General features: G+C 36.9%; 1 protein-coding gene across 1 annotated transcript; it reads right to left on the bottom strand.

Annotated features, from left to right (window-relative positions):
* Positions 1-3,731: 3,731 nt before the first annotated feature.
* Positions 3,732-8,607, bottom strand: LOC108234252 (N-acetyllactosaminide beta-1,3-N-acetylglucosaminyltransferase 3-like). Its single transcript, XM_017413299.3, has 2 exons — positions 8,452-8,607; positions 3,732-5,963 (listed from the first exon to the last, which is right to left on the bottom strand). Exons 1-2 carry the CDS (start codon positions 8,547-8,549, stop codon positions 4,799-4,801), a joined length of 1,263 nt encoding a protein of 420 aa, XP_017268788.1. The 5' UTR covers positions 8,550-8,607; the 3' UTR covers positions 3,732-4,798.
* Positions 8,608-12,210: the final 3,603 nt, after the last annotated feature.

Here is a 12,210-nt window from a genome sequence, read left to right as displayed (position 1 = left end):
GCATCTTGTCTAACAAGCCTTTCAATAAATGCTGTCACCGTGTTATAAAACCAGCCTAAACGGATATCAGAGTTTGAACCTGCTTTATAGCTTAATACTGCATCATAAAAGAAAAACAATGTGTGTTTGCCACCTAATGCTCTTTAGTTTCATTAATAGTTGACTTAGAGAGATCTCTCCTGGAACCAATCCAGTCATTCAATCCAAACACGTTTTTAAAAGTGACTATTAAACAGGTTTTCAAAGACGTGCTGAACATACTGAACTGACCACTTAGTAACACTGGATAGTCTGGAATAGGCGCTCACCGTATTCTATCTGCTGTGTTGACTGTGTCTTTTGTCTTTACTTAGTTAGTGTTTTAGTATCTGTTGCACATTTGGAGTTTGGGGAAATGCAATTTCAGTCCTCTATGTAATGTACTGTTGCATAGTCTGATTGACAATAAAGTTCACTTTGACTTTGACTTTGACGTGCTGTTAGCACAGCCTAAAATTCACTGAGAACTGAAAGCTTTTTACATTTCAGTGACTTTAATACATGAAGTTACTTCTAAATTGTTTCATTTAGTACCTGGTCTAAAGGTGAAAGCATAAAATAGTCATGAAACTAAACTTTTTGTTCTTGCAAATGGATTTTTTGTATGTGTGTTCGCATCTGATTTCCTGCTTTTCTTGTTGTAAATGATTGAGGAAGAAAAAGACTTTCAGTCAGACTCGTGAACGTCTCAACTGTGACTACAAATCGAGTAAACGTTTAAAGAAAAGTTGTTTTTAAATCTCACCGGTTGGGATTTAACTTGAACGAGGTGTGTGTAGCTCCACTACCTGAACCATCATTTCCAAATGTGGACTCTCCACTTCATTAAGGTTTTTATCTGTTTTTCTTTGACACTATATATTTTAATGTTCTTTGTCCATTTAGATTCTATATCTGTACAATTTACATATTACTAAACTTATTTGGAAAGACAGAACTTTATAAACCCTCAAAGGAAGAAGAACACGATGAATACAAAAGAAAAATACTATTTCCGAATGAAACAAAAAAGCATTAAAGTTGATTATAACTCAAGTGTTTTATTTTAGGTGAGAAACAGTCACTAAAACGTTTTATTGTCTCCACACTGGTGTCTTTATTTATTATCTGATTTAATATATGACTCTGCAGGTGGAGTTTTAGGGTTGATATGTTCTCTTAATGTTTTTACAATTAATGTTTCCGCAGTAATTACCAGAGTAAATGGGCTGGTACGCGTTCACACACCTTTTTCATTGCATAACCACACATCATCTTGTGCAAACCTTTCTTTTTTCCCCCGCTGTTCAGTGGTTTGGCAACATTTTTATCGTACGGAAACGAGTCCATATAATGTCAGAGTGAGAAATCTAGTGTTGGTAAAAAAAAGAGCTAAATGAGATTTCAGAATGATTTCTTTGTTTTACTCCACACTTATCAACTAGATAAGAATAATATCTGCTGTTAATTATTAACTTGTGTTCTTAGCTGCCTACATTTAATTGACATATTTGTCATTTTTATTTTAAATACTATTAAACTAAAAGTAAATCTGAGTCATACAGTTTGAACATTCACTTTTAACATGGAGTGTCATCAAAATGAAACAAAAACCGTCAGCCCCCGAAATACCACTAAGATGCTGTCGTCTGGTTGAGCTTTTCTCCACTTTCTGAAGAACTAGGTTATCCAAAAAGAGAGAGGGGAAAAACAAATTTCCTCTCTGTACCATTTAGATTGTTCTTGCATTTCACAAAAAAACCCTTGAATCCAGCAGATAAAAACAAAAGGTCAAAAGATTTCAATCACAGAATGATAGAAATGACGTAAAATAGTATTCAAAAATAAAAAGAGTTTGCATTCAAAGATTTGTTGGCTTGACGATGAAAAGTGTGCTTTAATTGAGATTAAACAGAGTCAAGATGCAAGTAAAAGTCCACAATCGTCCAACTAGCCATGATATACAGTGTATCTGCCCTAAAATCAATGATTACCTTCTTGGACAGATTAGGCTCCAGGATAAATTCAAGATAAATTATTAAAAACCTTTATTGGTCTGAATCTGAGCCTTGAAGAAAAGACAAAAAGGTCAGCGTCATCATCATTCCTGAGCCTTTTTATGTCATTTTCACCCTCATGAAGTCCTTGTGACTACAGAGAGAAAGAGAAACCTTTAAACCTCTGAAGTATGTACTAAAATACCTGAAGTTAGACATGTCTCCATTCGCCCAAACTTGTCAGGCTTTGTCAGTAACAAAGCAACAAAAACAACAAACAAAAACAGCGGATCAAATAGTTTAAAATAAGAAGTAAAGTTGTACATACATAAAAATATAAAGCTGCATTCAAAAAAACTTACACAAGACTTTGATTTCAATATGTGCTTTTCCATTCAGAATAAAAAAATTTGCATACAACGCATTCCTATCATCTTAGTAAGCAAGTTGCTAATATTCAAGGAAACCTGTAATGTCATTTAAGGCCTTTTAACAAATTGTTGGCAGTGCTGGATGTGAGGCGAGGCCGTGGTCATGTAAGCCTGAAACTCCAGGAAACTTCCTGCGACGTTTGCTGACTGTGGAGACCTCAACAGTCATGGATGTTAAGTGCAAAATGGACTCAAGTCACTTATTTCTTTTGAGTTTAAGGTGAATATGTATGATAATGAGTGTGTCTTTCTCCTGGACACATTAAACATACGTATATTCTGGTAAACATATCACTGAGGTGGTCGGCACAGCGGAGCAGTGCTTGTCCACGGATCGCATTAACTCAGATTAACCTTCAACATTAGGGAAATGACTAAAAATCTAAGAACCTGGAGTAAAGTACTGGGACACAAGTGGGCTTTTAAACACGCACATTTTGTCCAAAAAGTCAGATCTTTCAAAATAAAAGAAAGTTTTGTGGATATCATGTTCCAGCTCAGAGCGTGAAGTAATACATCACTTTATAAAACTATTAGAAACTACTGATGCGTTCAGTTCACAGGTAAATGAAACCTGAGTTTAAAAAGAAAACACACCCGTAAAGCTTCAGGAAGTAAATGTTTAAGTGCTCTCTACATTTAGACCACACCTTAACCGACCAATCAAGTCTTTCTACAGGAGAGAATGTGTCGCACGTAACAGCTCAAACTGTGCATTTATATTAGTCGAAATTTAAAGTGGAAGAGGCAAGGCAATTCCAATTTCATCTCTTAAGCAAGATTACAATGGGAGCGGCTCCTTTTCACAAGGGTTTTCACCAAAAACAAGCTGTGGGGTTAAAGATAAGTTTCAGTGACACGTTTATCTAGTTCTCCATCCCTGCTGTCTTGGTTGTTTGAATTGCTTCATCAATGTGCTGACAAAAAAAAGGACATGTTTTGTCCAGTGATATTTATTTTATAAATCATTAACTCTTATTCTGCACTTTTCTTTTTCCAACAAGCAAATTTTGCGCTTCTCCTGTAACAGACGTTAAACCTGTACCGAGGTGTGGCTTTTCTTTTTTCCCCAAGAACTCTGTACAAATGACAAATCGAATGTGACGTTAATCACTGTTAACAATCAGTAACTTATTGTTTTCTTACGAAAAAAAAAAAAAAAAAGGCTAGACTGGTTTTTGGGAAACCTGGTGAAAAGGTGAATTATGAGCCATGCCGTAAAAATAGCTCATGTGACGTGCCTAAGGAGGGGCCCGTATTTGAAAAAGAGTCAACAGCTGTAAAGTAGTACTTGAAATATGTTTATTTACACAACACACCCAATAAAAACAAGGTACAATAGTTCTTGAACTTAAAAATGATCTCACTGGATGCAGTGTTGTGCCGAGCCGGCCCATCCTTCATTTTGTTCAGTGTCCCTGCGAGGGTGGGAGTGCCGATCCATCTCAGAGGCTTCGGCTGCTACATTTAAAAAGCCCTGAGCTCTGGTTTTCATAGCACATCACAGTTTTATATTTTTTAAATATACTTCTACAAGGTTAACCCTTCAAACTAAAGCATTGGAATATAAATAAGCAATTAATTAGTCGCTTCAAAATACAATGCTTAATTACTTAAAGAGCTAACTTGCTTTTGTTTTCTCCTGGTAAATTAACAATCCATGTTTGAAGTGAACAGTTTTAAGATCCTTTCACAGCAGCACATCCATGTGTGCACAGGGAAACTATAAAAGCAGTACATATCAAAGCCTCCAAACAAATACAGACCCTAATAAGTTAAGCACATCAAACCATCACCTCACCCATTTTGCGGCAGGAAAACCAGCCTGCTCCTACATTTGCTGTTATGGGAACAATCTCGTTGTCTTTCACTGACCTTTTTGTCGAGGATGCAGACACAGCTCCTCGTGTCCCACCTCTTTTTGCCATTGTCCATCTTTGTTTTGTATTCTCAGCAGCTGTCAGGCTGTTACGCAACGTGACTTGGTAGTTTGCTAAATATACAAACTATGACACCATGAACCATACAATAATAAAACATGGTTGCAATAAATAATACAGCCCGGTGATAAACCAGGAGCTTACAGATATGTGCCTTGTTTCTACCCAATACATACTAGTCTATATTATGAATTGCAAATAAAAATACAACTAGTTTATTTATGATGCTTATCCAAGCAGGGTCCTTCATGCTCCTCTTTCTCTCCATCTCCAACTACCCGCCTCTCTTCAATAAAGTGTCACTGTGAACATTATATAAAACAAGTTATGCCACAACTCTTCAAGCGTAAAGAAGTTCTCCCCAGCCTTAGGTTTCCAAGCTCTTTTGCCAAGCAGCAGCGACAGATTGCTGTTATTTGAGTTTATAGGAAGGACTGCAGTCCAAACGTGGATCATTCACTTGCTTCCACATTAAATACATCTCGGGGGGCAGGAATCTGTGCACGAGTAGAAGCTGTCTCAAGTAGCAGGGCTCCAGAGCGTCCTGTTCTTTCGAAGGAATGTTCAGGCCTAGTGTCTTCACACCGATATGCGAAGAAGGTTCAAGTCCTGCCTTTTCCAAACACATGCCCATGTAGGCGTCATCGATAGGGTGAATGGTAATGTTAAGAGACATTTTGTAAATCACCAACGCTGTATAGCCAGAGAGTAGATACCCCCCGCCTCCGCAGTATGGGGGATATGTATTTGTCTCCTGTATCACAACTGGAATGAAGTACTTGCTCTTACTCCATCTAACAACTTTTTCATTTATGAACAAGTATCCAGTGAAGAGATGCTTGCTTCCGTCGTTGTCCTCGAGGCTTTGGAGATACTCGACCATGTTGTCTGTGTTGGCGTACACATCGTCGTCACCATTAAACAGAAAGCGAACGTTCGGACAGTTTCCTTTCACCCATTCCAGGAAGAGGGTCTGCTTCAAGGTGAGGTTGTGAAACGTGTCGTGAAAGTCCCACTGGAGGATGTCGCTGAACTCCTCTTGCTCCACCTGCAGAAGCTTGTTCAGCTTTTCCTTCTCGTGACCATCGCTCGACGAGCCCAAGATGAAGACCCTTCGAATCCACACACCTCTGTACATCCTCTCTTTGGCCCAGGTTTTGCGCAGCACCTCTCGGCGGTCGTAATTGTTGGGGGAGCTTTTAATAACCAGCAGAAGGAAGACTTTGTTAGATTTCTCCATGCCTCCACATTTGCCCGGGAGATCTAGCAGCATGGGGTAATGGCGGCAGTGACGATAGAGAAGAAAATTCTTTATAGGGGAGGGAAGCGAGGCGAAGTCTGTTACACTGGTCATAGACGTGTTGGCTTCACATCTCTCCATTACTTGGACATGATTTGTCTGTACTTGGGAACTGGCTGGGGTGTGCGGCGTCACTTGACTGACATTTTTCACTTCAGGAACCTGGATGACGGGGATGTTGGGATCAACAGCGTTGTATTTACTGAAGTAAATGACCATGGAGAGAGCTCCCAGCAGTATGAAAGCTTGAGGGATGGAGATTACTCTCCTGAAAAACCTGCAATAAAGAAAACAGATCTATATATAGTTGTATACACGGGGCCCTCATTAGTACATATATTTTCAGGTAAATGAACACTAATAAACTCTTGTGTCACCTCACATGGTCTTAATCTGGATTAGAGTCGAAGAACTGGTTAGATTAAAAACAAAATGTATTAATTCACTTCTCATGTGTTGTGTCTTAGAGCCATAAATGCTGCTGAGTGTGAATACATGATCACTGAATGACTACAGTTGCCTCTCTGTCTAGTAGCCATGAAGCACAGCTTTATGCAAATGGAGGGTTTTTTTTTTCTTCACACAGGAAACACAAAATGAAAGAGAGCTGTCGGCTCACAGACGTGAAAAAATAAATACAAATACTATAAACATTATTGTATTTTGTTTTCCATGATTTTGTATTTTCTGCTTTCTGCATTTTGTTGTTTGTCTGTTCTGTGTTCTGGTTATTTCCTCATCTTTTATGCTTTGTATCAGTCTCTGTTGCTGTCTGCTCTCAGCATATCAGGTTTCAGTTTTACTGACAACCACATTGGACTTTTTTTCCTTTATTACTTCCCTATGTGCAAATAAAATCCTACTTTCATTAATCCTTTGCCAAATGTTTTTTCTGTGTGTTCAAGGTCTGCCAGGCTTTTTGGCTTCCTCATTGTCTCCTTGTATTTCTTGCTTACATGACCCATTAGGATTTGTTTGGCTATGTTTTTTTATCCTCTTGCCTTTTCAGTGTGGTCTGCATTTGGGTGAAATTTACAATTTACCTCCCAACTTTGCGAACAAATTACAACTAAATAATTTGTGAGGGAAGTCATGGTCTGAATGTTTTGGAATTTTCCTCTTTGCATTTTAATTTATTCTGTTAGCCATTATTATTGTTGTTTGTAAATAAAAAAAAAAACAAAGTCATCTTAGATAAATAGCTCATGCGAAATAAAAAACAACAACACAATACACCAGTTTAGCCGGTTGCTTTCTAAAACTGTGACAAAGGATCTACGTTGACTAAAATTAAAGCCGGTATCTCACTCGTATGCCACTGTTGGAGACAAGTTTGGGAACCAGATTTGCGAGGAAGTCTCCAAACTGCCTCGACATGTTTGCAAGGACCTCAAAGTCTCGTGTGAGTCGCAGAGGCTCGTGGTCTTATTGCTTGATTTTTAAACATCCACTTTTCTCTCAGGGATAGATAGAAAGTCTCACATCTGTGTCGAACACATCTCAAGTTTGTCACATGCGTTTCCAACCCGTCATAAAAACAGTACAGCTGCATTTTGGACGACGTTCAAGGCTATGGCCCTGAAAGTCCAGGTTTCAGGAGCAGTAGATCAAATCAAAAACACAGGGACATTTTCAGAGAACAATTTCATGTCTCCTTAATCTCTTGTTAAATTTGATATTAGCAAAAAAGCTGCGGCAGAACTGAGTCATTTATAGAAACCCTGCAGATAAAACCGGAAACCATTACATTGCTCAATAGTTTGACTTCCCTGTTGCATTATTGTTAAAGAATGTGACAGGTTTTTTTTGTTTTTTCGGTTGCAAAGCTTTGTTTTACTAAGACACGAGGAATGTGGTTTGACGTTTTCTCACTCAAGCACTAAAAAGAATTTGCCTCCTTGTCAGCGTTTGTTCATCTCAGGCGTGCCATGTGAACATAGATGCCTGCATTTGAACCGTGAGCTGAAAATAATCCAGATGATGTCCAGAATAACTCCTCTCCGTCTCTTTTGGGTTCATTTCCAGCACATTTTTTAACTTTTTACAACAAAATTGTAAAGATTTTGTTGTAAAAGAGAGAGAGAGAGACCTCAATTCTGCCTTAGTTTAAGTAACAATGTGTCGCTGCCATGAATAAATTAGAAATTAGTGCATGTTATTTCTCAGTTTCAACCTTTAATATCTTTCATTGTGCTATTTTTGGTGGGGAGTAGGTTTTCAATAATATTCAAAGCACTTTTGTGTAGTCGAAGTTAAACTTTAACGCCTCATTTTTTACAGCATATAAAACGACAGTATTTAACAGAATATAAGAGTTAATGATCACCCATTTTGTGTCCCCTAAGAGTAAAAAAAGAAAAATAAATTTATATTTGCCTCCTGCCTTTTTCCACACAATTTAATGTGCGCAAAGGCAAGAAGTAAAAAAACAAAAAAATCGAGCAGAATGTGTTTAAGAAAGTGGCGCTTTTCTGAATAAATTTCCTTCACTTCTGCAAACAGACTGCATTTACAAAAAAAAAAAAAAAAACCCGTGACCAGGAAATCTGCCCTTCTTGCTTCAAATATTTTATAAAGTAAGAAATAGACTTACTTTATTTGAATAGGTAAATTTAAACATCACTGGATATTTCCGCTTTTTTTCATAGACGCACCCGAAACTAGAAACGCAGCAAAATTTGTACATATTGTCTACTTTAAGTTTAGGAATAATGTTATCAGGGTGCGATATTACATTCAAAATAATGTCTTAAAATAAGGCTTACCAAATCATATTGTTGGTTCGTGCGTTTCCGGTCTGGCTGTGGAAAAGCTTGTATCTGTAAGCACGTCGGGCTGATGGGTATGTTGTGGTTAACGTCATGGAAATGGCTTCCCTGCTCAAGGGGCGGTTTACACCCGGGGTTAAGTCTGACAGGCTGCCGTTACGTCACAAGGGAGCGAGCGAGTCAGGGAGAAAATAAACATCTGGGCGTAAAATTTTGGCTTCAAGTGCGAGATTTGTCATCTTTAAGTGGAAGCGATTGCAGCCGGCGGACTGTGTCATCTAATACCTGGCTATGAGTGTAAGGTGAGCCTGGAGGAGAGCCTGAGAAGACAAAAGGAGGGTTCGGTAACCATTGTACTGTTTCTAGAGTTTCTATGAGCAACAAGTGAAGCCTTCATGTATGGAGGACCGAAACTAACATAATTAAAAATAAAAGCAGAAATAGATGTATTTTGTTTTTCCATTTTCTTATACATGCATTTTTATCAAGAAATGTATATATTTTGTATTATATTTCATTTTTCGTTTTCCTTACACGTGCGTTTGTTCTTTTTATATTTCCTTGTTGCTCATTTTACCTTACCATATGCTTTTCTGTCTCATTGTGCAAAAGAGGAGGGTTGCCTTCTTGGTCCAGCTCCTCTACAATTGGACAATAAACAAAAGAAGCAGGATCCATGTGCAGATTGAAGGGGCATACTTGCGCTTTTGTTTGTTTCCTAATTTGAGAGGAAGTGAAGTTGGAAGGAAGGATGGATGGATGCTACCACACCAGTTCTTAGCTACATATCTGTAAATTTGACCAAGTTGTAGTCATTTTAGTGTTCGCTAACATCAATTTGCTGCTGCAACCATTTCGAATTAGAAATTTTGATGACTTTCTCTCAATAAAATCTGGTTCATGAGATCTTTTGCTAAAACAACAGGGAAACAAACACACACACGCACACAGAGACAATGACAAAAACATCACCCCCCTTTTTTATTTTGAGGGAAGTAATAATAATAACAATAGAGAAAACTATGATGTGCACAAAACAGCTAAAAAAACATTAAAAGACTCAAAAGTAACATAAAACTATTAGAAGATAGAATCACATGTTGATAAATAATAAACATACCACACATACAAAAACAAACAATAAAAAACAAAACAAAATAAACAAGTTTAAGAGCCACTAAATAATCTGTGTGACTGAAAATTACTTGCAAGCGATGAAGACAATAATTACAACAACAATTTAATTCATTAAATGAGAAACTGGACTGAAAGCTTTGTAAAGAAATATGCAAAATCAAGCAAATCAGGTGTCAGGCACAATATGCAAATCCTTATTGTGTAATGAATTGTTCAGACCTGAAGGAAGAGCCAGAAGTTTTGTTGTTTTTTTTGTCAAAAATATGTTCCAACATTTATTCCGAAGATATGAAGGAATCCCAAAGAAGGTTAAACAAACTGATTCATTGCCAAAAATGTGAGCTACTAACTGTTATATTTACTGCCACAAATTCAGTTTTAACCAAAGGAGAAAGCCTTTACTGCAGCTGCTTTTATGAGAGGAAAATAATCTGTTTCTAGTTGTGTCTTCAGGAAGAGAAATGGAGCTACGACACAGATCAAACGACTCCTGTGGGTTCTGCTGAATGATTTTAGATCAGTTACTATTTGTTAATTCAGGACATGGTACAGAAACCAGGAGCAGAAGGTCATCAGGTAAGACGGGTCTCACTGTAATTCTGGGAAGTAGGCGAATGTTTTGAGTTACAAACTCTGACTTAAACAAACACAGACTCCTGACAGTGTTTTCCCTCCCTGCTGCTGTGAAATCAGGCCTAATATCAGGTCCTCGTGGTTCTGAGAGGTGATTATTTTTGTGCAGCTTTGCGTTCATCTGTGACACAAAATATTTCCCTCTGAAAACACAGTCTAAAAAAAACAAATCCAGTCCAGGATTGCAGCTTGTCACGTTAGTCATTAATCATAAAGAACAAACATATTTAAATAAATAGCGCTACCAAGTGTCTGTCAGGTTAGAAAAGAAAGATTTACTTTCCTTATTTTTATTTGTTCTTTCTTAACATTTTGGACTTTTTATGTTCTGTTTCGTTTTTTCTTGTAATGTTTTGTCTTTTTCAAAGAAGCATTTTAGACCAAAATGGATCTTGTGTACTACAGTGCGTGTTTTTAATTATCATATATTTTTATTTGTTGTATTTAATCATTTACAGTTAACATGATTGTGTTTTTATTTTTGTTTTGTTTGAGCAAACTGTAAAAACATTTTAAACAAATGAAGCTGGTGATAAATGTGCTGACCATGACCCTGAAATGTTCTTTGTTTATATAAATGAATTCATTTTTCTTTTCATTTTTTCTTCATTTTTTGTGCAAGTAATAATAAAATTAATTCAAATGCTTTGACAGCAGATCAGCCCAACATTTTAATGTTATGTTCAGTTACCACAAGATGGCAGTACAAACACTTTAAAATAAAAACAATAAACAGTTATTTTCAGCAGTGAATCATGTTTTTTTTTTCACTAATCTTAGGAAAGCATGTAAACAATCTGTGAGAAACTGACTCGACGCCACAAAACTATCAAGAGTCACTCAGATCAGAATGAACCTTCAGAGAACAGTTGGTGATGGTGGCAGGTCAGAGGTCAGAGGTCACGCTTCTTCACTCTACATGACATAAACACATCTTCAGAGGTTAGAAAGCGTTTCTCCATCAGGTGTTTGTGATCATATTTATTGCCCATAAAAGAATGTGTGACAGAAGCTTGTCCGCCTGTTCCCACGATATCTTATGAACCCCTGGAGAAATCTTAATGAAACTTGCGGAAAGTAATTATTGGACGAACGTCTACAACTGGATTCAAGATGGCTGACACAGCCAACTGAACTTAAAAAAATGGCTATAACGCAGACATTTTTACAGATTTTCATTCTTTTCATTACTTATGTTTATTTTTTCAAGGTTTTTTTCATTGACAGGTTTTCATTTCTTTTTTTGTTGTTGTTGTTTTTGTTAAGGTAAAAATAAAACTTTGCTTTGACAGCAATCAGATCAGTTTGACATTTTAATGTTAACATCCAAACAGCCACAAGATGGCAGTACCTACATTTAACTAAAACATGGCGAAGGTACCGGGTCTCACAAAATCATCTTGTAAAAATCTAACTGTTACTGTTAACTGAAATCCAGCTAATATACATATATAATATATATATATATATATGAATATATTATAAATTAAAGGCCAGTTCATATTAGAGTTTTTTTTCTTCCCATAGAAAGGCCAATTTACATCAACTGAGCTGACCCACCAGTTTGCTGCAGGTAGTTACAGTTTGTTGTTGGATTATCTGATGTTACGATTGTTTGACTTTATCATTGCTACTTTTTAACTTTATAGTTTTAATTAGGGATATTTTGGTGCCTCTTCACCTTTAATGGTTACCTTACAGACTAAAAAAAAGTAAAAACTCTGAAATCAATGAGTTGCTCAAAAGAAATCATTCAACACCGTCCCTTTAAGGGAAGTTATTCTGCATGTTTCTCAGGATACGACTTTGTTGTAAGTTAATCATGTCAAAACTAATAATTGTCTTTAGTCCATCAGTCAGAATGACAGATTAAAATGTTCTGAATGAAAATGGGTAAACATTCACATGTTGTGTTTACTCAGTTCTGCTCTACATGTTTGCCCATCGGGCGTTAACGGAAAAAGATAAAAGGAAATGATACGGGTG

The sequence above is a fragment of the Kryptolebias marmoratus genome, linkage group LG24 (genome assembly GCF_001649575.2).
Source record: "Kryptolebias marmoratus isolate JLee-2015 linkage group LG24, ASM164957v2, whole genome shotgun sequence".
Taxonomy (NCBI): Eukaryota; Metazoa; Chordata; class Actinopteri; order Cyprinodontiformes; family Rivulidae; genus Kryptolebias; species Kryptolebias marmoratus.
Note: the sequence above shows the minus strand (reverse complement) of the source record. Positions and strands in the feature narration are given on the sequence as shown.